Here is a 23,911-nt window from a genome sequence, read left to right as displayed (position 1 = left end):
AAATGTGATTAAATTAAGGATCTCATTTGGGGAGATTATTCTGCATTACTCAGTGGGTCCCAAATGCCATTACTTATAACACAGGGGGGCAAGGGGAGATTTCACACAGAAGCAGAGACTGCAGAAGGAGTAGTGAGCCACAAATCAGGAATGTGGATGGAAACAGGAAGCTGGAAGAGGCAAGGGACAGATTCTCCCTTGGAGCTTTTGGAGGGAGTATGACCCTGCCCACCCCCTCATTTAAGTTCAGTGAAGCTGATTTTGGATTTCTGGCATTCAGAACTCTCAGAAAATAGATTTCTGGTGTTTTAAGTAACCAAGCGTAGGGCAATTTATTATAGCAGTCACAGGAAACCAGCACATTATCATACTGTATGTTATGGCTTAGATATTAGGTGTCCCCATTGTATAAGACAATTCAAGAAAGTTTTGAAGTGAAATGAGAGTTTTAATCTAATCAATGCATTAACTGGGTGGTAACTCTAGGCAAGCTAGGCTGTAGCTGGAGGAGGTGGGTCAATGGGCGGGCTTTTGGGGTATATCCTTGGTGAGAGAAGAAGGCTCCCTCTGCTTCCTAGTTCCATGTCCTGGGACACTTTGTTCCACCACACTCTTTTGCCATGGTGTTCTGCCTTACCTTGGGCCCAGAGCAATGGAGTTGGCCATCTATGGACTGAGACCTCTGAAACCAGGAGCCCTAAATAAACTTTTCCTCCTCTAAGTTGTTTTTGTCATGTCTTCTGGTCACAGCAGTGAAAAAGCTGACTAAAACACTGCATTTCCATAACAAAACCTCAGGTACTATGGTTTCCATGAAAATGACAGCACAGCTATGTTTGTCATTTGCCAGACTTAAAAATTACCACTCAACATATCATAAATCTGCATTATATAGATAGATATACTCACTTTTCCAGCAGCACATTCAGTCCCATCAAGTGGGGGTCCCTTTTTAGTCTTACAAAAGTAGGGGTTATCAGGATGGCTGCACCAGAGCTGTTTACACGGGTCAAAGGTTCGGAACTGGAAGAGAGAATCAAACTCTCAGTGAAGTCTCAGATGGCAACATAGACACCAATGAAATGTTCTACAGTTTCTTCATGTCATGTCTTTTGTATTTCTTAATTTTAAGTCAAGTAGTGCGACATGTTAAGAAAAACACTGCACAAGAATTCCAAGTAGAGAATACTTTTATTTTGCTTTTCTAAAATAGCAATGATAAACAATGATTTATTTGGGATTCTCTGCTAGACTTTTAGTTTTTCTGAATGTCATTTATACTTTCTGATTCTTCAAACAGACAATTTTGGAATTTTAAAATGTGTTAGTAATTGTGCACATTTCAAATATGAAATCTTATTATAACCGTTTGGCAGTTCTCAAGCTATCAAAATGCCTTCTCTTTATTCCTGTAGTTATGAACTAGTTACAGATACTTGTGTACATTCTTTGCTCATCTCTTCATTTTTCTCTTTAAATGTAACTATTTTACTATATTTTTGATAGAGTTTTAAAAATTTTTATATAGATTTTGTATCTATTCCCTATACTACTAATTACCCACATACAGCCTTGTGGTCATAGATTTTTTTGTTTGTTTGTTTGTTTTAATCCTTGATTACTTAATGCAGAAATTGTACTTTTACATGACATTGAGCCAAAGGTTTAGAATTCTAAGGTCTAAAACATTAATGGAGGTAAGTAGAAGCTCACGGTGTATTATTTATAGACAGGCTAAATGGCTGTATATGAAATATTCCAAACAGCAAATCAATTTTTTTCATTACCCAAAATACATTTTTTCTTGCTCTGTTTATTCCAACATAAAAAAAGGCTTTCATTCAGTATGGAGATTCCTCAGAAAACTTGGAATGGAACCACTATTTGACCCAGCTAATCCTACTCCTTTGTTTATACCCAAAGGATTTAAAATCAGCATTCTACAGTGACACAGCCACATCAATGTTTATAGCAGTTCAACTCACAATAGCAAAACTATGGAACCAACCTAGATGTCCTTCACAGATGAATGGATAAAGATGTGGCATAAACATACAATGGAATATTATTCAGCCTTAAAGAAATTATGTCATTTTCGTGGTAAATGGATGGAACTGGAGAATATCATGACAAGTGAAATAAGCCAACCCCCCCCAAAAAAAAGACTGAATGTTTTCTCTAATAAGTGGATGCTGATCCATAATGGGGTGGGGGGGGGAAAGGACTGTGGATTGTGCAGAGGAGAGTGAGGGAAGGGGAGAGGGTATGGGGATGAGAAGGACAGTAGAATGAAACAGACATTATTACCCTATATACATGTATGATTACACTACCAGTGTGACTCTGCACCATGTTCAGCCAGAGGAAGGAGAAGTTGTGCTCCATTTGTACACAATGTGTCAAAGTGCATTCTACTGTCATGTATAACTAATTAGAACAAATTAAAAATTAAAAAAGGCTTTCCTTTTTTTTCTTTCCATAAATGAATTACTAGAGATCAAGCATGGTCTGATGAAACATAGCCCTAAACTGAACAGTTATGCAGAGAAGACTGGTTGTAAAGGATTCCACTGTGTATTTACTATGTACCTGTATTGTGCTAAACATTTTAATTACATCATCACATTTAATCTCACTTCAACCCTATGAGACAAATACTGTCATTATCTACATTTTACACATAAGGAAACTAAGCCAGAGGGATTAAATAATATGCCCAAGGTAAGACGTTGAGTAAGTTCAGAACTAGAAACCGACTCATCCAGTCTTCCTATGACACCCATATCCGGATGCCCATGCTATACCAATGGAATTTTATGTAATAGAATACCATAACCCTTCCCTGTGGTCACTAACACAGAATACAGGCTGTCAAGACAAATAAGAGCCATGTATCTAAGGCTTATGAGTCATCTATGAAGGTCAAATATACTAAGGAGGAAAAGAACATAAAGATTTAGAGGCTGAGAACCTTGGTTCAAAGTTCAGCTCCCTTATTTCCCAGATGTGTGTCTTGAGCAATTTGCTTAACTTCTGTAGGTCTTGGCTCTTCCTTCTGTAGAAGTATATCAACTCCCTTCTAGTCTTTTGCGAGGATTAAGTAAGGCAGAATACTTAAAATATTTGATTTTACCATCTAACAATACAGCAAGCACAAGGTAACTGGTAGAGATTCTTATACTTGCACCAGTGAGTTTGTAAAGTTCACCAAAAAGAGCTACATAAATAGATTTCAAGATGCAAAAACTAAATTAACTATGGGTAACATACCGCAGTGCACATTTTGTAACCAACACCAAAATCAAAACGGCATTGCTCATCCATAGAGTAATTTATTCCAGGAAGTTCTGGGAGTTTGGGCCAATCATGTTCAAAAGGGTCATCAAGGAGACAATCATAGGAGCTGCAGGAAGGAAAATGTTACAGGTAGTCAAAACCTCATTTAAAACCATATCCTAATGGGAACATGGTTTCCATGTTCTTAGCTTATATACTACAGAATTTCATCAGGTCATAGAGAAAATTCACAAAGACATACACTTTCAAGTTTCTGGCTTCAGTTCCATTTAGAAGAAGAGCCTTCATTCTTATTTATTGCAGCAAGGTAAGCCAACAACTACTTAGCCTTATTCATGTCACTAACTGAGCCTCCACATGGTGCGGCAGGGTAGTTTTTAATACCTACACTATAGAGTACAGATTATGTAATATATACAGGAATCACAACCATTCTCTTCCAATCCTCAATTCAACTTGTCCATTTGCTGAAGATTCTATAAAGACTTTAGTAATAGAAAATCATAATGCACTTAAGTTCTAGTCTTATGGCTGAAAAATTGTGATTACATTATGCAATCAACATGGCAAAGGCTCTGAATCATAAGAAAATGTTGATTACTGACAAAAATATGCAATTTCATATTTGGAGTTTACAGCATAAATGCTCTCATGACATGAAGCAGGACACATACTGGATGTATCTTTTCAATTCTTGACCACTGCATCGGGACCAGTGGTAACGATGAAATGCCGCTTGTACTAAGGGAGCCATGACACTGCCCATAGCAGTTTCGTCCCCACACCTGTTGCCTTGTCCATCATGCTCCATTCCCAACCTAGAACACAAAGGAGATCTCATGGGTAAGAGTCAATGGGGTTATGGCTTTTGTTCATTTTTTGTTGTTTTGACAATAAGTACTGGGAAAGATGTATTTTATAAGTCAACATGGCTCCCTCGTGGAAGCCATAGGCAGTGAAATTGAGAGCAATCTGACAAAAATGCCTCTCTTATTCCATGGCTATGAAAAGTTCAGGAGTGCCTCTTCAAGACAGAGTCACTCATTGAGTTTCCGTGCATGACCTCCCCCCTGTTTTCAGCGCCTCACACTTGGCAAGGGATGAGAATTGCATGCTGGCATGTATTCTGCCCCAAGTGTGAACAATACTGGGAGAAGCAAAGAAAAGATCTTTTTTTTTTTTTTCTTTATAGCTGTCAACAGTGACTTACACATGGCCAGTTTCATGGGCTACTACAAAAGCAGATGAAAAACCATCCTCATGATTCAGGGTACAACTTCTCACTGGATGACACATGCCCGTGACTGGAGCATATCCTGTAGAGAATAACAATTACTTTTATTTTCATTTTATGAGAAAACCCATTAAGAAATACTACTGGACCTTTGCCTAGAGGGAAAAAAATAAAAAGCTTTTCAGCAAACAGGGGCAGCATTATTTCCCAGCTAGCAGTATGTGCCACATTCTCTTGGGAAAACCACAGGTAATGGTCTCTAAAAAGATTCATTGGGTCTGTATTCTCTCCTTTCATAAGAAAAACAACAACAACAACAACAACAACAAAATTGCCTGGGGTTACCATTCTGTTCTGCCCACCAGTTAAGCCTTGTCTTTCTGTTTTAGTAAATGGTCCTTCCTATCATGGTACTGATGAAGGGAGCCAGAAATTCCATCAATGTTGAAAAGAAAATCATCAGTCTGCTTTTTACAAAGTCCGCATCAGAATTTATTAGATAAATGGAAGCTGACTTTGGAAGAAAGCTCTTTGGCAGCAGTCATTTCTCATGGCATCTATTTTCTCATTCCAAACAGTCAGTGGACATCACACTGCATTTTACAGCATCCCCTCCATACCCCAAATGCACAACCATTATTTTAAAGGCAAGTATAATTTATTATGGTATTTAAGCAGCATCTAACATTGTGAATTCCAAAGAAGTCACTGAAAGCAATAGAAAGAAAATGCATACTTGGCTGATGCATGGTGGAAAGTGGTGATGGAGAGCTGAACATTTGAACAGACTGCCCAAATGGGGATTACTCTTGAAAAGTCATGCCCTTAAGTTTTCCTTCTATATATTAATGGCAATACCTTGCATTCCAGCAGGTCCAAAGTCTTGCCTGGTTAAGAAAATTGCATGATCATGGTGCTCAGAGTGGTTGGGATCAGATTTTTGTTGTTGGTAAGCCCAGCGACACACATTCTCTAAGCTCCTGGATGGGTTTCCCCTTTCTATGAGACTGATGGACTAAGAGAAACAGTATGTTAAAGACACATATAACATTTTCCCAAAGGCTTTCTTTAATAACTTTTTCTAAAGATGAAACTGGGATTATAATACTTAAGAAACAATTTAATGTTATTTGGGGCTTTAGATACCTGCATTGGTTTGGGAATTCTAAATGCCCAGGAAAGATATCTTGATGATAATCAATACTACCTGTGTTAAAGTTAATGGAGTCCATTTACGGGAATGTCTGATACTGGGATTTGCTATTGTGAGCAAACTCAATATTAATCATTTGGGTAAGAATTTCAGAAGTCCAAAATATTTCCTGGCTCTGTTTAGATTTTAAATTTCATAGATATTAAGAACAAAAATATTGGAAAAGATTCTGCCAGGAAGCTTTTCCCCAGAGATATGAAAGTAAAAAATCTTAATTAAAATTTTTGTGATTTTTTTGGGGGGGGTAGGGAATTAATCAATGTGCAGGAAGAATAGAAGTTCTTCCATAAGCTGTCAAGTCTGGTAAAATCTTCGTTTATGGGGGGGAAAGTCAAATTATATTAACCTCACACTAAAAACAACAGTTATTTGGAATGTTACCACTATCGCTTTATGGTCAAGAGTTAAAAGTTCAGGGGGAAAATGGCCCATCGTTCAAGAACCTGGGAGCTGCACTCCCAGATTGTTTCTGGATGGAATGAGAAACTGAAATTGAAACCCCAAATAAGTCCCTACTTGGCTGACAGACTGAGAGTTTTGTTAAATTTCAGGAAATGTTATTATCAGTGTTTACATTCTTAATAGAATTAGCTAGATTTGTTATATGCTGATCACATATTTCTCAGAACAAATGACTTAACAACCAACAGAAGGCTATTAACATTTCCAGCTGGAATTAACTTGTATTCCTCAGTAGCAACACAAAGTAGGTCAGGTTTATGCAAGAAACAAAAGGTCATAACCCACTTGAATCTAATGTATGAAATACGATATGTCAAGAGCTTTGTAATGTTGTGAACAACCAATAAAAAAAAAGGAAAAAAAGAATTTAAGCAATAATAAGTGTTAGTGAGGATGTCGGTAAAAGGCACACTCATACATTGCTGGTAGGACTGTAAATTGGTACAACCAATCTGGAAAGCAATATGGAGAGTCTTTAGAAAACTTGGAATGGAACCACCTTTTGACCCAGCTATCCCACTCCTCAGTCTATACCCTAAAGACTTGAAAACAGCATACTACAGTGACACAGACACTTCAGTGTTTATAGCAGCACAATTCACAATCGTTTAACTGTGGAAGCAACCTAGATGCTCTTCAATAAATGAATGGATAAAGAAACTGTGATATATAAACACAATGGAATATTTCTCAGCATTAAAAGAGAATAAAATTATGGCATTTTCAGGTAAATGGATGGAGTTGGATAATATCATGCTAAGCAAAAATAAGCCAATCTCAAAAAATCCAGGGGCCGAATATTTTCTCTGATAAGTGGATGCTAATTCATATGGAGGGACATGGGATGAGTGGAGGAACTTTGGAAGTGTCAAAGGAGAGGGAGAGAGGGGGCAAGGGGTAATAAAAATGATGGAATGAGATGGATACCATTACCCTGTCACGTATAATTGATTAGAACTAATAAATAAATAAATAAAAGAGAAAAAAAAGAAACAAAAGGTCAGTGACACCCTATCATCAGATAAAGATAAGAGGATTCTAAATATATAATTAAATGCAAATATGTGTGCTTTTCCTGTTTCCTAAATGCACAAATTCAACAATATTTCATAACCGGGAAGATTAATTATGGGAGAGATACATGGAATTTTAAACATCCAGAAAATTGAAAGGTGGTTGCTTCCTGTATGTTTCCTTGTCAAAGGGAAACACTTTTAAAATCTATTTTATTATTTTCAAGGACAAAGACATATCTAGTGTCATTTTAAAGCCAGTTAAAGTCAGTTATCTTATATGAAATGCCTACATGTACATTTTGACCCAATTTTTTTGTTTTCAAAGGATTAAAACTCTTTTAAATAAAAAATATCACTATATTTCACTTTTAAGTAGAAAGATAGAAGTATTAAATATTGTTTTAACAAAACAAGAAGATACAGATTTCTATCTTTTTCATTCATTGATATATTCAAACAGCTAGAAAAGTGCCACATAGTAGGAACTCAACAGAGAAATTTTGAATGACTATATGAATCACAAACTTGATGATAAACAAAGCTAAGAAAATTCTCTTTTGCTTAATGGTATCCATTCATTCCACCTACAGTCATGCCTAAATTCAAGATAAATATCCACATCTCTGTTAGACAGAAGTAGAAAAGCAAAGGGTAGCCACATAAAAATCTGCATTTTCTGCTCAGATTTGGAGATCTCTACTCATTGTGGCAGTTTCTCCTCCTCAGTTTGGGCAAACAGGCATTCCCATGAGACTGGTCTAGATTATCTATGGGAGAGAGATATGTTATTTTAAACATCACTAACATTGCCAAGTTAGTTGAAACTGCAACAATTTAGTTTTCCTTTTGCTAATCCAGTCCCTACTGTTCACAGTCCACAATATTTTAAGATATTTTACCTTTGCATAGCCCAGCATTATCATGCGTACCAGGGCCACATTCATGTGTACTCCAAGGGACTCATCATGGTAAATTTCATTCACCTAGAAACAAAGCAGAAAATTGTCAAAAGAAAAACAACACAAAGGACTACATGAGATGTGCAACATTTAAGGGACCAACTACGTAAGTCATGACAAGTACTCAAGTCAAATAACTTTTTTTTTTATTTAGTTTAAGCTGAATTCTGAAATGAAGTAGTTTAGCTTTGGAACATTCCTCAGACATGTGAATTATTGATTTTTTTTAAACTCCACAGCAATATGAACATAGAAAATGTACTCACAGTGGGCTTCATGAAGCTCATATAGTGGATTAACTGGGTCAAATGGTGGTTCCATTCCTATAGTTTTTTGAGGAATTTCCATACTGCTTTCCAGAGTGGTTGTACCAATATACAGTCCCACCAGCAATATATGAGTGAATCTTTTTCCTAACATTTATTGTTACTTGTATTCTTGATAATTGCCATTCTGACTAGAGTGAGATGAAATCTCAGTGTAGTTTTAGTTTGCATTTATCTAATTGTTAGAGATGTTGAACAGGATGTAAAATCACATAGTACAGTAACAAAGCCACACCAATGTTTCTAGAAGCTCAATTCACAATAGCTAAGCTATGGAACCAACCTAAATGCACTTCAACAGATGAATGGATAAAGAATATGTGGTTTATGTACACAATAGAGTATTATTCAGTCATATAAAAGAAGGACTTTATGACATTTGCCAGTAAATGGATGGATCTGGAGACTATCAGGCTATATGATATAAGCCAGACCCAAAATGACAAAAGTTGAATATTTTGTCTGATATGTGGAAGCTAACCCACAATAAATGGGGAATGGGTAGGAATAGAAGTTCAGTGTATTAAAGAAAGGGTGGGTTTGGGCTGGGGTTGTGGCTCACCAACCCCAGTAGAGCGCTCGCCTAGCATACAGGAGGCTCTGGGTTCGATCCTTAGCACCACATAAATGTAAAATAAAGATATTGTGTCCACCTAAAACTTAAGAATAAATATTTAAAAAAAAAAGAAAGAAAGGGTGGGTTAGAGAAAGGGAAATGAAGGAAAGGGAGTGGGGACAGAAATAGGAAAGACAATGAAATGAATCTGACATACTTTTCCTAAGTACGTATATAAACACAGCACAGTGAATGCCACCATAGTGTATATCCATAAGAATGGTGTTATAACTAACATAAGATATATTTCATACTTGCATAATTATATCAACATGTATTCTATAGTCACATATAACTATATAAAAAGAATTTAAAAAATAAAGCTCATGCAGTGTTTGTAAGCTTCTATGTTTGTGATATAACTCACATGTAACATTCAGCAAAAGCAACTACAAGAGGGTATCCCTGGTGCTGCAGCCATATTGGAGAAATGAAGACAGCAGGCATTTTCCACTAGAGTGTCCACAAGGCCAGCAGGGGTGTGATGTCTGCTTGTGGGGGCTCATGTTTGGGGGGTATGTGTGCAGGAGCTGTGGTGGTTTATCTGGGCTCCAGCAAGCAGGTGGCTCTCCCAGTGTCCCACAGGAGTCAAACAGCTGTGGCAATGATGGCTTAGAAGTACTTTGGGGAGGTCCTTCAGTATTTGAATTATTAAGGCATTGAACAAGTGCATATCAGATAAATGTCAACCCTGGATGCAACTCAGAAGGGCTAAACTAAGTCCCTACTTGTTACTTAATTTTTTAAGTTAGGTTGAAGTTTCTAAAAGTGATTTGGTACATTTTAATATCATGGGTGCTGGAATGAGAGCAAACTCAGAGATCACAGTCCAACTCTGTTTACACAGATGAGGAAGATGAGGCCTGTAGAGATTAAGTGACATATAAAACCAGCCCATTATTGGTAGATAGGAATCTAAGGTTGCCTGCAATTACATCTTCTGATTAAGCTGGGGCAAAATGAGTGCAAATAAAAATGCTCAACTTGGCAAATGCTAGGAGAAATGGGAAAGGTGGGGGATCTGCCTAGATTACAAAGTTATAAGCTGTTCCCCAAAGCAAGGACCCAATACTTGTCAGAGTAACTAAAAGGGATGGAAAACTAACTGATGTTCAGACGTAGGCACAATCTAAAACCTGTAGTGAAAAGAATGAAGGAAAGCTGTAAAAAATACTCATGAATCAAACAACTTTGATTTGCCACATTGACCAAGAAACAGATCAAGAAATCTCAGTTGAAATGTTTCAAAAATACAGTATGACTGCTCAGAGCCCCTTAAAAACCAGGGTCCTAAATGTAGACAGAAGGCACATTTACTGAATTTTTAGATAGCAAAAAAAAAAAAAAAAAAGAAAAAAGAAAGAAAAGAAAAGCAAAGATGGAGGTAAAAGAGCTAATCTAGACTATATTGAGGACAACAAAGTGTAGTTTCATAGGAAAAAGGCAAAGTCCTTTTATGTGGAAAAATGCATTTATATACATATGTACATTTATAAATATACATACACATAGCAAAGTGCATGTCCATATGCACACAGGCTCACACAATATTAAGACCAGTTTAATACCTGTCAAATGTAAACCAAGAAGCAAAGGAAAAAATTCTGCAATGTACATTTGCATCACATAGAGGTGCAGGCAGGTAGCTCATGCCCAAGCTGTCCCACTTACTCTGGAGTATACCTGAAGGATTCAGTTGATTTTCCTATGCTGTCTTATAAAAGAGACGTTGATAAGCATCTGAGAACAAGGAGCACAGAAAATGTGTCCTATGAAGAATGGCCAGGGAGATATAGTAGTTAAAAGTCTGGACACCAGACATTGAGTCTCAGATAAATCCTGGTTCAACTTGTCATTGATTGTGAGCTCTGCATCTCTTTGAGTCTCAGCCAAATGAACATAAAAAGAAATGCTACCTCATAAGAATGAAAAGATTTAACTAATGCAACAAACTGCTCAAAAAAAATTTCTGATTGAGGAGGGAGAGGGTGTTTACAGGACATTTAGAGTACAGAAAGTACAATAGAAAACCCAGAAAGAAGACTTAATAAAAGTCATATGACAGAGATTTTAGATTTATACTGTATACCTACGGAAAATAGAACTAAAAATCTTCCCCATTAGTAAAGGAGCAAATTTCAGTTCAGTATAAAGAAAGATGGAATGTTAGACAAACGGCCTTTTTGCCCATGGGCAGGTTTTCTCTTTATCTTACATCATACTTTGTACTGTCTAATAGAAGACTAAATCCTCCCCACCTTCCCCTTCTGAATTAATTATTTGATTTTTTAAAATTCCCAACATTATAGTTCCAGTAAAAGCAAAAATTCTATGGCCTGTCACTAACATAGTCATCCAGAGGCTCATGGGTACTTCAAGAGACTTCTTATAAGTCAGCTGTTTCAAATTAGAGCATGGCTGTACACAGAGGTATTAACATGCACTCAGCTTAATGTAGTCAAAATGTAAACGGATTTGATGTTTTTTAAAAAAGACAGTTAAAAAGCAATGTTAGAAAACAAGCAAAATAAAGAATAAAACTTTAAAGAAAGTAAATAGGATGAAAAACTGAATTAATTTCTGTAGAAGGAACCATGATAGAGGGTAGGAGGTACTTGCAGCTCTTGCAGAATACCAGTGACAACTACACTGTATCATAGTATGTGCATAAAAGTTATAGAAAAAACCTACACCAGGAGCTTCTATAAAACAAAGGAAACATGGTAGCAAATAGCTTGGGATGTTTTAGTATAAAATGTACATATAATCAGTTTAAATTAGTAAATTCATTTGCACTTGGTGATTTTAAAATCAATATAATGCCAAGAAAAGTATATTGGGCAAAATTTGTGTTCCCAACAGCAATACCACATTATTGAAGGAGTAAAAGGACATTCTTTTTAAGAGTCAAATTAACATTCACTGAGAGAAAAGTATTATTTAACAAAAGTCACCATTATGCCAAGCTAATTTGAAAACAGGGTGCTGCAATAAAAACTGAAGCCAGTTATGAAATGTTCTGAGTGAGCACACAATTATGAAAGTATACATGAAGTATACATTATTATGTGGAATAATAAATATTTTTACATAGCAAGATGGTATTTTCTCAATGTGGCAAATCAGCAGTACCAATTGACTAGAACATGGAAAACTCTGGGTTTAACTTATTATTTTGCTTTCCAAGGCTTAAAAAAGTTGGTTCCTATACATATTTGCTTTTAAAATGTACTGAGTCATTTGGCTGCTTTTCATCTTGCCAAGCCTTATCAATGCCTCAGATTCAGTGATCTTACACTCAAAGACACAGGATAAGACTGGAGGGATAATGCAGCATTGCAGGATTAGATATTCAAAGCTCTGGACTCTGGTCCCAGCTCTGCCACTGATAAGCTGAGTGATCTTGGGTGACTTCTTAAACTCTTTGATGCTTCATTTCATTTCTTTGTTTGCAAATCATAATCTTAGTTGCTTTGCTTGCTTCTTGTTTTGCTCAAATCAGGCAAGACACCATACAACTACATTCAGCAAAATACAAACAAAGTACTTCAGCACCAGCCACCTACCCCTGCAAAAAGTACTACAGATACATTTTCATAATCTACCTGAAAAGATAAAGTCAAATAATTGCCCCATCATAGTTTTCATTGAAAGGGAATTTAAGTTGCTTCTTTTTGAATTTTTTAAAAATCTCAAACAAATGAAAGATGTAATTTAAATTATCAAGAAAATTATTGGAAAAATCCATTTGACCCTTTTATTTTTGAAAACATGCTCTAAAGATTGCAGAAAAGCTCCTTCCAGCAGATGGCAGTATGCACATTTTGCAGCAGGTAAGGGACAATCGTACCACATACCATATACCAGTTGGTAAGTCTGTCTTTCCCTACATTAATACACAGGTAAAATAACTTCCTTAAAGTTAAATACAATTTTAAAGTATACTGGGTAAAATGCTAAGTTTTGAATGCTCAGTTGACCCTTAAAAAAGAAAAATACTGGAAAAATTTATTAAGTTGTTTTTATGTCATCTAATCACCATATTATATGAGTTATAAAGAAATCCTCATGATCAGCTATTTTTGCCACTCAATAAATCATAAGTAGAAGGAGCTAAAAGCATATTATACTGAATTAACAATCTGAATCTATCAGGAGGAACTAAAATAATATTGTTCAAGTGTTTTAATAACCTTTTAGTAACAAAGAAATTTTTATGAAGTAAAAGCAATGTCAACAATAAACAAAAATAATAGCTAATTGTACATACAGTTTTCCAGTTCCAGACTATGTTTTAAATATTTATCTTCATTAATTCAAGTAATCCCTGAAACAAGTTTAGGGATATTATAATCTCCATTTACAACTAAAGAAACTGAGATAACAGAGAAGTTGCAAAAAATCACATGGCAGAGAGAGCAAAGGATGAAAAGCTAAACAGTCTGATTCCACAATCAGTAGTTTTAACCATTCTGCTGAACTGCACAGACCTACAGACCATAGCATTTTGTTACTACATGAAAAATATTTACTTTTAGAATAATCAGTCATGATCCACTAAGTTTAACAATATGGTGTGAAACCACACTGAGAAAACAAATTTAAAATTTTCACTTTTTTGGTCATCTTCCTTTATATAAATGTTAGAGAAATGAGGATTCTGAATTTAATATAACTAATTATTTCTTAATGATTAAAATAATGATATATGGAAAAAGATACAGAGCTAGAGCAAATCAGTGAAAAAACCATGTAAGAGAAACAATAGGGTAAGACAAATAACTAGTGTTTTAGGTTGTGAAAAAAACATTAAACACAAACATTCTAAGAAGTCCTGTTATTGACACTACATAATTAATACCAATCGAAATACGTCTATACAAAAATGATATATCTTTTCACCACGAGAACCAACCCATGGGACTCTGAGGTGCTCATGGTTGAACTCAGAGTACTTATTAGATTAACTACAGAAGTGGTAAACAGAATATTAATTCAATTTTCAGATGACCTTAAATTGGAATGAGGTTGCCAATGATGTGAAAAGAGAAAAAAAAGGTAAAATCAAATCAAGTATTCTTTTCCTTGAAAGGAAAATTCCTTCCAGGTCTATTCCCGGACAGGACAATTTCTCCCAGGACATTTCCCTGGCAGGACAATCTGACCTGCTTTGTCTGTGAAGCTGATGAACAGCTTTGTCTGGCTTGAACAAAGCAACACTCATTTTTCTTTGAGATGGGTGGGTTAGATCCTGAGAAACATAACTACATGGTGGTCAAGAGAATGGTTCTGCAGTCAAACTGCCTGGGTATGGATTAGCTCTGGGACCTTAGACATATTATTTGTCTCAGGGCCTCTGTTTCCTCATCTGTAAAAACAGAAATGTTAAAAGAAATAAGTGAGTTCATATAGGTAGGTACAGTGCTTAAAGTGGTGCTTGTCCTTGGAAATGCAAAAAAAAAAATTGTTATCATAATTATTACTGTTTTTACATAGAAGCAAATAAATAGTACCTATATGTGAATTTTTTAAAAGAGACTTTTGGTTATCTGAAGTGATGTCAAGACAGCCTGGGTGATTCTGGATGAATCTGATGAAAACTAAAAAAATATCACTCTGTCCACGACTATCTCTTGTGGAGCTAAGTTTCAAACATACACTTGCTTGATTCTCAGTCCCACACTCTATATTCCTTTTATTCAGAGTTGGTAGTTCTTTCCCAAGCTAACTCTTCTTCCCTCAGTTCCAATCTCCCTTTAATAATGTTATTTATTAATACCCTTATCAAGTATTTTTTGAACAGTTATTATATGCTCAGATGTTCCAGGGAGGACCGAGGAACTGAATAGGACATGAGTTTGAGTCTCTATTCTTCATGTATTCTAAAACAGGCTGCCAGCATGGAAAAAATAAATACAAGAAGACATGCAGGCAAGTCCATTCCAGATGAAAATTGATGCAATGAAGAGCAGAGATCTGAGTAATGAGATCTAGGAGGGAGAGGAACAGGATGCCACTTGAGACTGGATGTTCATGGGCAGGAAGGATATGGTCATGTGTTGAGGAAAGAGCAATCTCTAAAGAGGTAAGAGAGCAAAGGCAAGCAAAACCTTGACACACATCAGAAAGCTGCAAACCCTGCTGCAGGCATCCCTGTCACTACTGTGCAAGGCAGTTGAGACCCAGAGAAGTTATACTGATACTATATTTCCCCCAAATGGTGTGCAGACCCCAAATTCAAATAAGTCTATGGGAAGCCCATGCTTGATCTCTTCTCACTGATATCTTTCCTGTCACAGTGGAAGCACTGGATCTCTCCTTTCTTCTAAGGCTTCCTCCCATTTGCTCCCCCAAAATCAATTCTCTATGTCTCTATTCAATCTCTCTTCCTGGAAGCTGCTTTTCCTTGTTTACTAATAGTCTCTAATTCCCTTCCTGAAAAAAATAATTGGCCTATGATGTTTTGTGGCATTTGTCACTGCTTATCAGTATACTCTTCAATCATACTGTTCTGTTTCTTTAGACAATTAGCTCCTTTTTCCTAACTAGCCCATATGTTTCTCAAAGTTGTGTTTTCAACCCTCTTCTCTTCTCATATATTTTCCCTGCAATATTTCATCACTGCTGTCACTTCAACCAATAGCTACAGGTGGATGAACCCCAAATGTTCATCTAACACTGATCTCTCTCTTGCTCCAAAGTCACCTGTTCAGGCCTTGTAACAGAAGTATACCTATTCACCTCAAAATAGACTTGTCTCCCTAAAATCTGTTCTTCTCTTCTGAAAATCACATCACAGTTAAAGACTAAAACATCCCAATTCCTCCTTTTCCTTCAAGTCTTAGAGTCAATCTGTTACCAAGTCTCAGACCTGTCCAACCTCTATACTCAGCAGCTTAGCATCCATCCAACTCACTTGGACTGTTGCCACAACCTGTTAGAAAATTTGCAAATGTTTATATTAGGGGTGATTTAGAACCATTTTAGAAGTTCTCCAGATAGGAAGACTATAAAAGTTAGATGGTTGTTTTCAATAAGCATAAGCCTGTCCTTTTATGTAAATTATGCTTTAACCTCATTGAAGCATCAAGGGAGTTTAGGGAGGATCAAAAATTGGCATCAGCTGCAAGGCCCTAAAAACTTTTCTGGCCTTTGTAACAATGGATTCATACCAAAAGTCCTGGGAAAATTCCCTTCCTTCAAGAGTAAGGAAGATGGTTCCCTGAGCAAGCTGAAATCTTTTCTATGTTTTAGGACCCTGGGAAACAAAGATAAAGGTTGGAGCAAACCACGGGAGGATAATGTCATTTTGATATTTGCAGCACAGGAGAGAAGAATGTTTGAGTTTTAGGAAGAGAATGCGGGGCTGTATAACCCAAGAAGAAAGTGGAGGGGAAACTAAGAGCCTTCAGTAAATTCTAAAGGGACATCTTAGAGGACACAAAGTGTGGGTGCCACTATATAAATTTCCCTGTGATGAGGAGACTTGCTTCTAGAATGACAGGTCCAGGATATTTCTGGGAAGGTGCTTGTGTTTGTATAAGAGGTACTAGAACTGACTTGTGCTCACTGCAATTTGTGACCGTGACTCAGTATGTTCAATCTGCATTGGGGGAAATTAAGACAGTTTCTTGATGTAGGAAAGAATAATTAGATAACAAGGTGTCCTAGACTATGGTTCATCCCCTACCTCTAGCACTTAGACACTGTGTTCATAGCACAGTATCTTACAAAGCCTCTCTTCCCAATCACCCTAATGTATTCAGAGTTCACTGTCTGCAACACACACCAATAAAATGATTAATCCTTTTAAAAAACATTTATGACTTTTCATTAATGAGATCCTTAGGATGGCACATACAATTTTCTCCACTTAGCCTTGGGTTCTCTACCTAGTCTCCTCATGTGCCATCTCCCTTAAGTACCCACCAATTTTACCATGCAATAAACTAACAGTGGTTCCAAAAACACCATGAACTAACACTTTCATGTACCTTGTTACAATCTGTTTCCCATCCTCCCAAGGATCTAATAGGACTGGGCTTATGGGAGATAATGAATACTTGAGCAAATAAATACATAGAATATTATGTATTTATAAATACTGATGTGAATTCAAATGTCAGAAATAGATTTCAATAAATAATAGAAAATAGAAATCTGCTACACAATTTACTTAGGATGCCTGAACATGTATATTCCCCGGATAGATCTGCCTCGCACTCACATTTGAGGCCTTCAGAACTGTTAGTTAAGAAATAAAAAGCAGTGTATTGATTTTGCCATTATTAAGTAATAACCAGTAATCACACATATGTGCTAACACTTAAGTACATTACACTTTGTAGAACCAGAGTGTTTTTGTGGGGTGCATATTTTCTTTAAAAAATATTGGGCATGGAAGCCTGATTTCATAGCTATTAGTTATTATTAGTTCATTATCCATCATAAGTAGCCAATTTCAACAGATAAAAAGAATTAATGAATTTTCTCTTAGTTACTTATGATTTCTTGGAAGTATAATTTTTTTAAATTTTATATTTGGGAAACAGCCTTTTAAAGTAACTCTTTTTTTTTCATTTGATAAATCCTGAGATTAAAGCATAGACTCAATTTTTTAAAGAAAATTTCAGTAGGCACCATGCACTCAGGAGATCTCTACATAGATCTTCTTAGATGACAAAGATACTGCAATGGCAGAGTGTTGCTGATGGGAAACACCTGGCACAATGAAAGGACACCAGCTAACCTCTTAACCACAATGATGTGCCTCATCATCCTGTTACATTCTTCAACTAGATTGCTAAAGGGTTTGGTTCAATCAATCAAGTAACTGAATGTTCACATCGATGACTTCATTGGTGTAACAAGATACAGAAGTAGGTAAAGGAAAGACATTGGAGTTTTCTCTGACAAGCAATATAGAAAATGCTTTTGCTTTGAAGTGGGAGCCAGCGGAGTTTAGGGGAGAAGAGCGAAGGCACAGAGGCAGAGATCTGTCTGGGTTCAAGTCCTGATGGCCAATATCAGCTGTTGGACCTAGGAAAATCACCTAACCTCCCTACATCTTGATTTCCTCATTTGTAAACTGGACTAAAAATGAAAACATCTTGGGGTTAGAGAGTATTGATAAATTCATGCAAAGCATTTAGCAGCGGACCAAGCATAGAACAAGGGCAAAAATATTTGGTGTGTTTATCCTTAACAACATTAAATCTTTTTTTCTAATCTGGATCTTAAACTAGATGATTTAAAATACCTTGAAAGATTTTATTACCAACACTTATTCCACATAATCTGTTTCTCCAAAGACTACCCACATAAATGGCAAAATTATCCACCACAATATTCAATCCCAAAATAGGGTAAATCACTCTGAATTCCTCCCTTTCCCTCAGCCCACTGAACCAGTAACGAATTCTATTGATTCAACCATAAACCCTCCATTTTTGCTGCAACCACCACTGCCCAATAAACCATCATTTCTTGCCTAGACATCTACAATTACTTTTCCAATCTGTCTACCTACCTTGTCCCCTAGGTCTCTCCAATTTATTTTTTACAAGTCGGAGAGACAGAAACTGGCCTTTAACAACTTTTCATTGCACTGGAAGTTGTATTCAAAGTCCTTCTATTATCTGCAAGGGGTTTCCTGCCTTTGCCTAGCTCTACCTGACTCCTCATACATCAGACTAGAGCCCCAGTGGCCTTCCTTTGGTCACTAAAACACAAGTGCTAATTCAATGGCTGGCTCTTTTACTTTGGGTTTCAACTTCAGAATTGTTTTTTGAAAGAAGGCTTGCTTAACCATTATGCTCGTGTACAACCCCTGTCAACCATTTGCCATTATTCTCTTTCCTAGCAAATTATTAGTTCCCTACCTTGTAATCTATGATGTGTTTATTTGATTTCTCCAACAGTCTCTAAGTTCACTGAGGGAAAAAAGTATAATTTTTTTTTTTGTGTGTGTGTGTGTGTGCTTACCATTACATACCTAGTATATAGCATTACAATATATGTTAAAAAGACAGAATTGATTAAAATTGTATTGCATGTCCACTATGTGGCAGACACTGCTTTTGATACCTTACAGAGGAAGCTTAATAACATATAATAGCTGCATGAATGGAACAAATAAACAATTAGAGAACTGCTCTCAAGGGATTCACTAAATTTATAGTAAGGAAGGAATAATTTGTGAAAAGTTTATAGGAACTGATAGTAGATTCTGATCTTGATAAATGGAAGGAAGGAAGGAAGGAAGGAAGGAAGGAAGGAAGGAAGGAAGGAATTTATTTATTTTAAAGAGGCCAAAGAACAAAGGCATGGGAATGGGTTGTCATTGCTACCCTATTTCCCATTGTGTTCTAAATCATTGCCACTGCAGAAATTGTGAAAGATGAAATTTCCTGAAACCAATGTATGGTATTTTCTCTAACCAGCAACAGCCACACTAATCTAATTTGTACAGGATTCATATGCTGTTTTTTCAACTCTAAAGTGAAGGAGTGAGTTAATAGGTCACCTAAGGTCCTTTCAAATGATTCTTGGCTTCCTTTTAAATTCTAAGCATCTCGAGAGGAGGAATCATTATACTCCTTCTTCAAAAAATGTAGAAAGAACAGCTTCTTTTTTATATATATAAACGTTAGTTGGATATTCTGCCTAGCAGTCCCAATCTATGTTGATTTCAAACCCTGACACCATTTTTTAATGACTGAAAATCAACTACATTATGGATTGTTAGAATAGAAAGCAAGATGGGCAGGTGCCTTTTAGTCTATCTTGGAATAACTGATATTTCTCAAACTTTTCCTTTATTCTGACATGAATGAACATATTAATCAGAAAGGCACTGAAAGAGACAGAGAGGGGACAAGAGAAAAGTTCTGCCCTCAAACATCACCACAAAAATGTGTAGAACTGAATATGTGAATAAAGAAAATTGCCAGTGATTCACAAAAGCAAGACAACTGACAGAGTGTGTAGTGGCTGAAAAAAATTCTAGTTTCCTAAAGGGATCGGAGTAGATGAACACATATCTTTTATGTCTTTTTAACTGATTTTCACTTAATAATTTAATACAAATTCCAATTTTAAAAAATGGCACTGTTATACCACACCAGCTTGTGTTCCCTGCAAACCAAACTTTGAAATTTAGAGCTGTTTTTATTTCATTACCCTTGAGGGATTCTCTGTTTCCTGTCCTTAATCTGCAAGAACAAATATGCCAGAACCCCACAGTACAAGATATTATGGAAGGCTGTATATGACCTTTTAGAGAACTGGAAATTTTGCAAATGTAGAACAAACTCTAGAGAGTGACATTTTTGATCCAGCTTTTAATTTAAAGACTTTTACCTAACATTGACACATTAGCATACTATTTTTCTGAAAGTAAAATTCCCTTTTCAAAGGTCATCCTTAATAAACTACATAGCCAAATACCTTCTAATTCAAAGGTTTTCTTTCCTTCCCTGACCTGTTCCTTCCCTCCCTCCTTTCTATCTGTTTAGGTTATGTTGTTTAAATCTCCATGGACTAGCAGAATTCTTCCATTAATCTTTGTGTGGTAATGTTTTGCTTATCTATTTATTTGGTAATGTTTTATTTTTTTAAAGAAAGCTTATTATAGGTAATATCTAAACATTGTTAGGCTCTCAGTTGAGAGCCGTATATATGCTATATCAGCATGAATTAAACCTCATACTTAACCTTTCTCTCCCACTTGTTGTGAATACATTTTTAAAATCATAGTTTCTCTCAAACTGGAATACCTAACAACATACCAGCATAGTTTAGGAGATTAATAAAGAATTCTACATGTAAACAATGGGCATATTTGTGCTGAATGTCATGGAATTTTATACCAATTTTGGGATTTTTCAAAAACCCACTGACCTGAATTTTAAATTACTCAATTATCCCAAATTTAAAGGGCATTCACAGAAGAGCCACAACTGAAATACAACTACTGTTGCTTTCTCTCCTTATACTTTACTTAATAAAAATAAAATTTATTTAGAATTACTAGTTTCTTAAATCATTACCATCTCAGCAAGATGAGAACAGCAAATATATTTGGTCAACATAAAATTTTCCATGTTGTTCACTTCCTTTCCACTCTCATGCTTCAACTTTGATTTAGCCCCTCATCAAATCTCTCCTCAATCACTGTGACATTCTGCAGAAAGCTCCATTCTCTCATTAACCATTGCCCAGCCAGCCATCAGATTCCTGATTCTAAAATCTAATCATTAGTTCTCAGTATGAAACCCAGTACATGGTCCTTAGCATAGCCGTTAAGGCCTACTGTAATTTGACCCTTGCCTACCATCACTTGGTCTTCCTGCCACCACCCCCCTCTACCTCTTCCACCAGGAAGCCCTGTAGAACAGCAGTTAAGAGAAGGGTTATGAAGTCATTGAGCATGAGTTTGTTTATGCCAGCTCACTAAGTGAGCTTGGTCAAGTGGCGCATGCTTTCAAAGCCGGGATTTCCCTCCTCCAAAATCAAAACAATGACAGAAAATCCCCAAAGACCTAGTTTACCTCCTAGCTTCTGAATGTATTACAGAATTAATGAACATTTTATTGAATCCTTCAATTTTTAAAGCATGGAAATTGCTTCCTAGGAAAGAACACAAATTTTCTAAGGTCACAGAACCATGAGGCTAAAACTTGCTTACTCTCCTAAGTCCTCATGGAATGCCCTCATAGCTTCCTGATGTGATGAGTGGGGTCATTTATCACTTTCTGAAATGCTATAATATTTATATTATAATGCCTAAGATGCTAGAATTAATAAGAACATGCTTTTTATTACTTGTTTTTTTTTGTAATTTTCCCTATATTTATCTTTTCTCCTCAACAATTTGTAAATTCTATGAGGACAAAAACCAAATATCTACTGTATTACTCCCAGAGCCCTCTGTGGTTCTGATTGTAAGCACCAGCTAGGAGCCTAATAAAGTATCTTCCTAGGAAAAAAACTGCCCCAGGCACAATGCAGGAAGTGAAAATAGCATTTTCACAGGAATTTTTAAGTTTTTGATAATGTAAAAAAAGTAAAATTCAACATGAAAAACTAAAATATGGTTATATATTTGTGTGCATAGAGCACTATACAAAGAACATGACTTGTATTTACTCATTTAGTCCTTTCAACATTTCTACTATTTTTCTCTTTATAAAGGTAAGGAGACTGAAATAGACAGAGACTAAGAAACACGCCCAAGTTTACACAACTATCAAGTCACCACAAAGTTAACAGTCAATAGTTGAAAACCTATATACAAAACTATGGCCAAGTTCAGTAATTTGTTTGAATCTCTAAACTCATTTTCCATTTCACAGTAATATGGAATATGAGCATCTCAATGAACAAAAATACATATAGCAGATGAACTAAAATATTAGCATAAATATAATCATGATTCATGAAAGGAAGGATTTTTCTTCTCCAGTATAATTATATGAAATCTACTCTTAAGCATGGGGAAAGAAATAAACATAGATGCTCCCAAAATAAATAAAAAACCAAAAGCAAAGTCAGAGAACAGAAAGAATTAGGTAATACATTTACAAGATCAATATAATATGTATTTTAAAATGGCGTGAGGTAAAACATAGCAGTGTACTACTATCTCAATTATCTTTTAGAAGCAGGTGGCCTATATATTATATTTTATCATTCCTTATCCATTGCTCTTGCCAATTCAAAAGAAAAAAAACATCAGTTCAAGGATACCAACAAAAAATTTCTTCTGAATCTGATTAAATCTCATAAAGGAGATACAAAGAGCAAACTTAAAGGGCTCTTTAGTAACTGCTGAGCAGCACTGTGCCAGTAGTGTGTGCTTTGTAAATACATTGCCTTTTATCTTATAATGTTGAAATATCACATTTATTCAAAAGCTCAATGGGCATAAATCATTCATCATCATCCCAGGACACAGTGCAATGCTGGGAAGACCTATTTCATCCTTCCCAGTTTCGAATCAAGGCAGGAGGACAGTGTTGAAAATATCCCAGAAAAACAAAATAAAAACTATCCCTGTTATCATTCTGTCCCTTCATGGCTTTTAAAATACATGATTTTTCCTTCGTGAAAATGGTCAACTAAAAGAGACTTTTACTTCACGCTTCCTTGGATTTGGCATTCTTGTGTTTCAAACACGTAGATCAACTTTGGAATTGAACTCAGTTGCCTACATATGGGGGACACAGGGCGCAGTCATGGTTTCCCAAAGACACTATGAGAATAGCAGAAGTGAATTAGAGGATTAAAAAGCCTCAAAAAGGAGTCACTACTCACAATGTTCATCAGGGTGAGGAGGTAGTTTTGAACGTGCTCTTTGCCATGGAAACGGACCACGGAGTCATCCACTCCCAGCAGCACCTCGATGTTGTAATCGTTCTCTCCCGTGTGTCTGCGGCGCCTCATTGTTTCATTCAGCTGTTGGTCAATGTGGCTGTAAAATGTACCTAGGTCATGGAGGCCTTCCAGATCCGACTCTGTTAAGAAACAAAAGGAACCCAGGCATTTTAGTTTCCCCAGTGGGCCTTCTGCTCAATACCTTCTAAGGAAAAATGAACCCTCTGGGGGTGTCTACCATCAACCATAACCAGCAAGATTCTGCCTTTCCTTTTATTCCTTATATAAAAGGCACATATGTGTGATCAGAATGGCCTTCTACAAATACAACACAGAACAGCAGCACCGGGGCTAAAAAAATACTGTTCAGAGAGCAGTGCCATGCCAGACTGAAGAGTCCATGAGGATAACA

The 23,911-nt window shown here is 36.2% G+C and overlaps 1 protein-coding gene across 2 annotated transcripts in view; it reads right to left on the bottom strand.

Moving 5' to 3' along the window:
* The window catches only part of Adamts3 (ADAM metallopeptidase with thrombospondin type 1 motif 3), a 231,053-nt gene that overhangs the window by 26,804 nt on the left and 180,338 nt on the right, over positions 1-23,911 (bottom strand). For both annotated transcript variants that reach the window (XM_026402586.2, XM_026402585.2), the window contains exons 5-11: positions 23,440-23,639; positions 8,122-8,205; positions 5,390-5,546; positions 4,508-4,613; positions 3,972-4,115; positions 3,271-3,403; positions 910-1,023 (exon numbers count right to left, since the gene is read on the bottom strand). In XM_026402586.2, the coding sequence (XP_026258371.2) occupies positions 910-1,023; positions 3,271-3,403; positions 3,972-4,115; positions 4,508-4,613; positions 5,390-5,546; positions 8,122-8,205; positions 23,440-23,639 (938 nt within the window). The remainder of the gene's footprint in view (positions 1-909; positions 1,024-3,270; positions 3,404-3,971; positions 4,116-4,507; positions 4,614-5,389; positions 5,547-8,121; positions 8,206-23,439; positions 23,640-23,911) is intronic.

The sequence above is a fragment of the Urocitellus parryii genome, chromosome 10 (genome assembly GCF_045843805.1).
Source record: "Urocitellus parryii isolate mUroPar1 chromosome 10, mUroPar1.hap1, whole genome shotgun sequence".
Lineage (NCBI taxonomy): Eukaryota > Metazoa > Chordata > Mammalia > Rodentia > Sciuridae > Urocitellus > Urocitellus parryii.
Note: the sequence above shows the minus strand (reverse complement) of the source record. Positions and strands in the feature narration are given on the sequence as shown.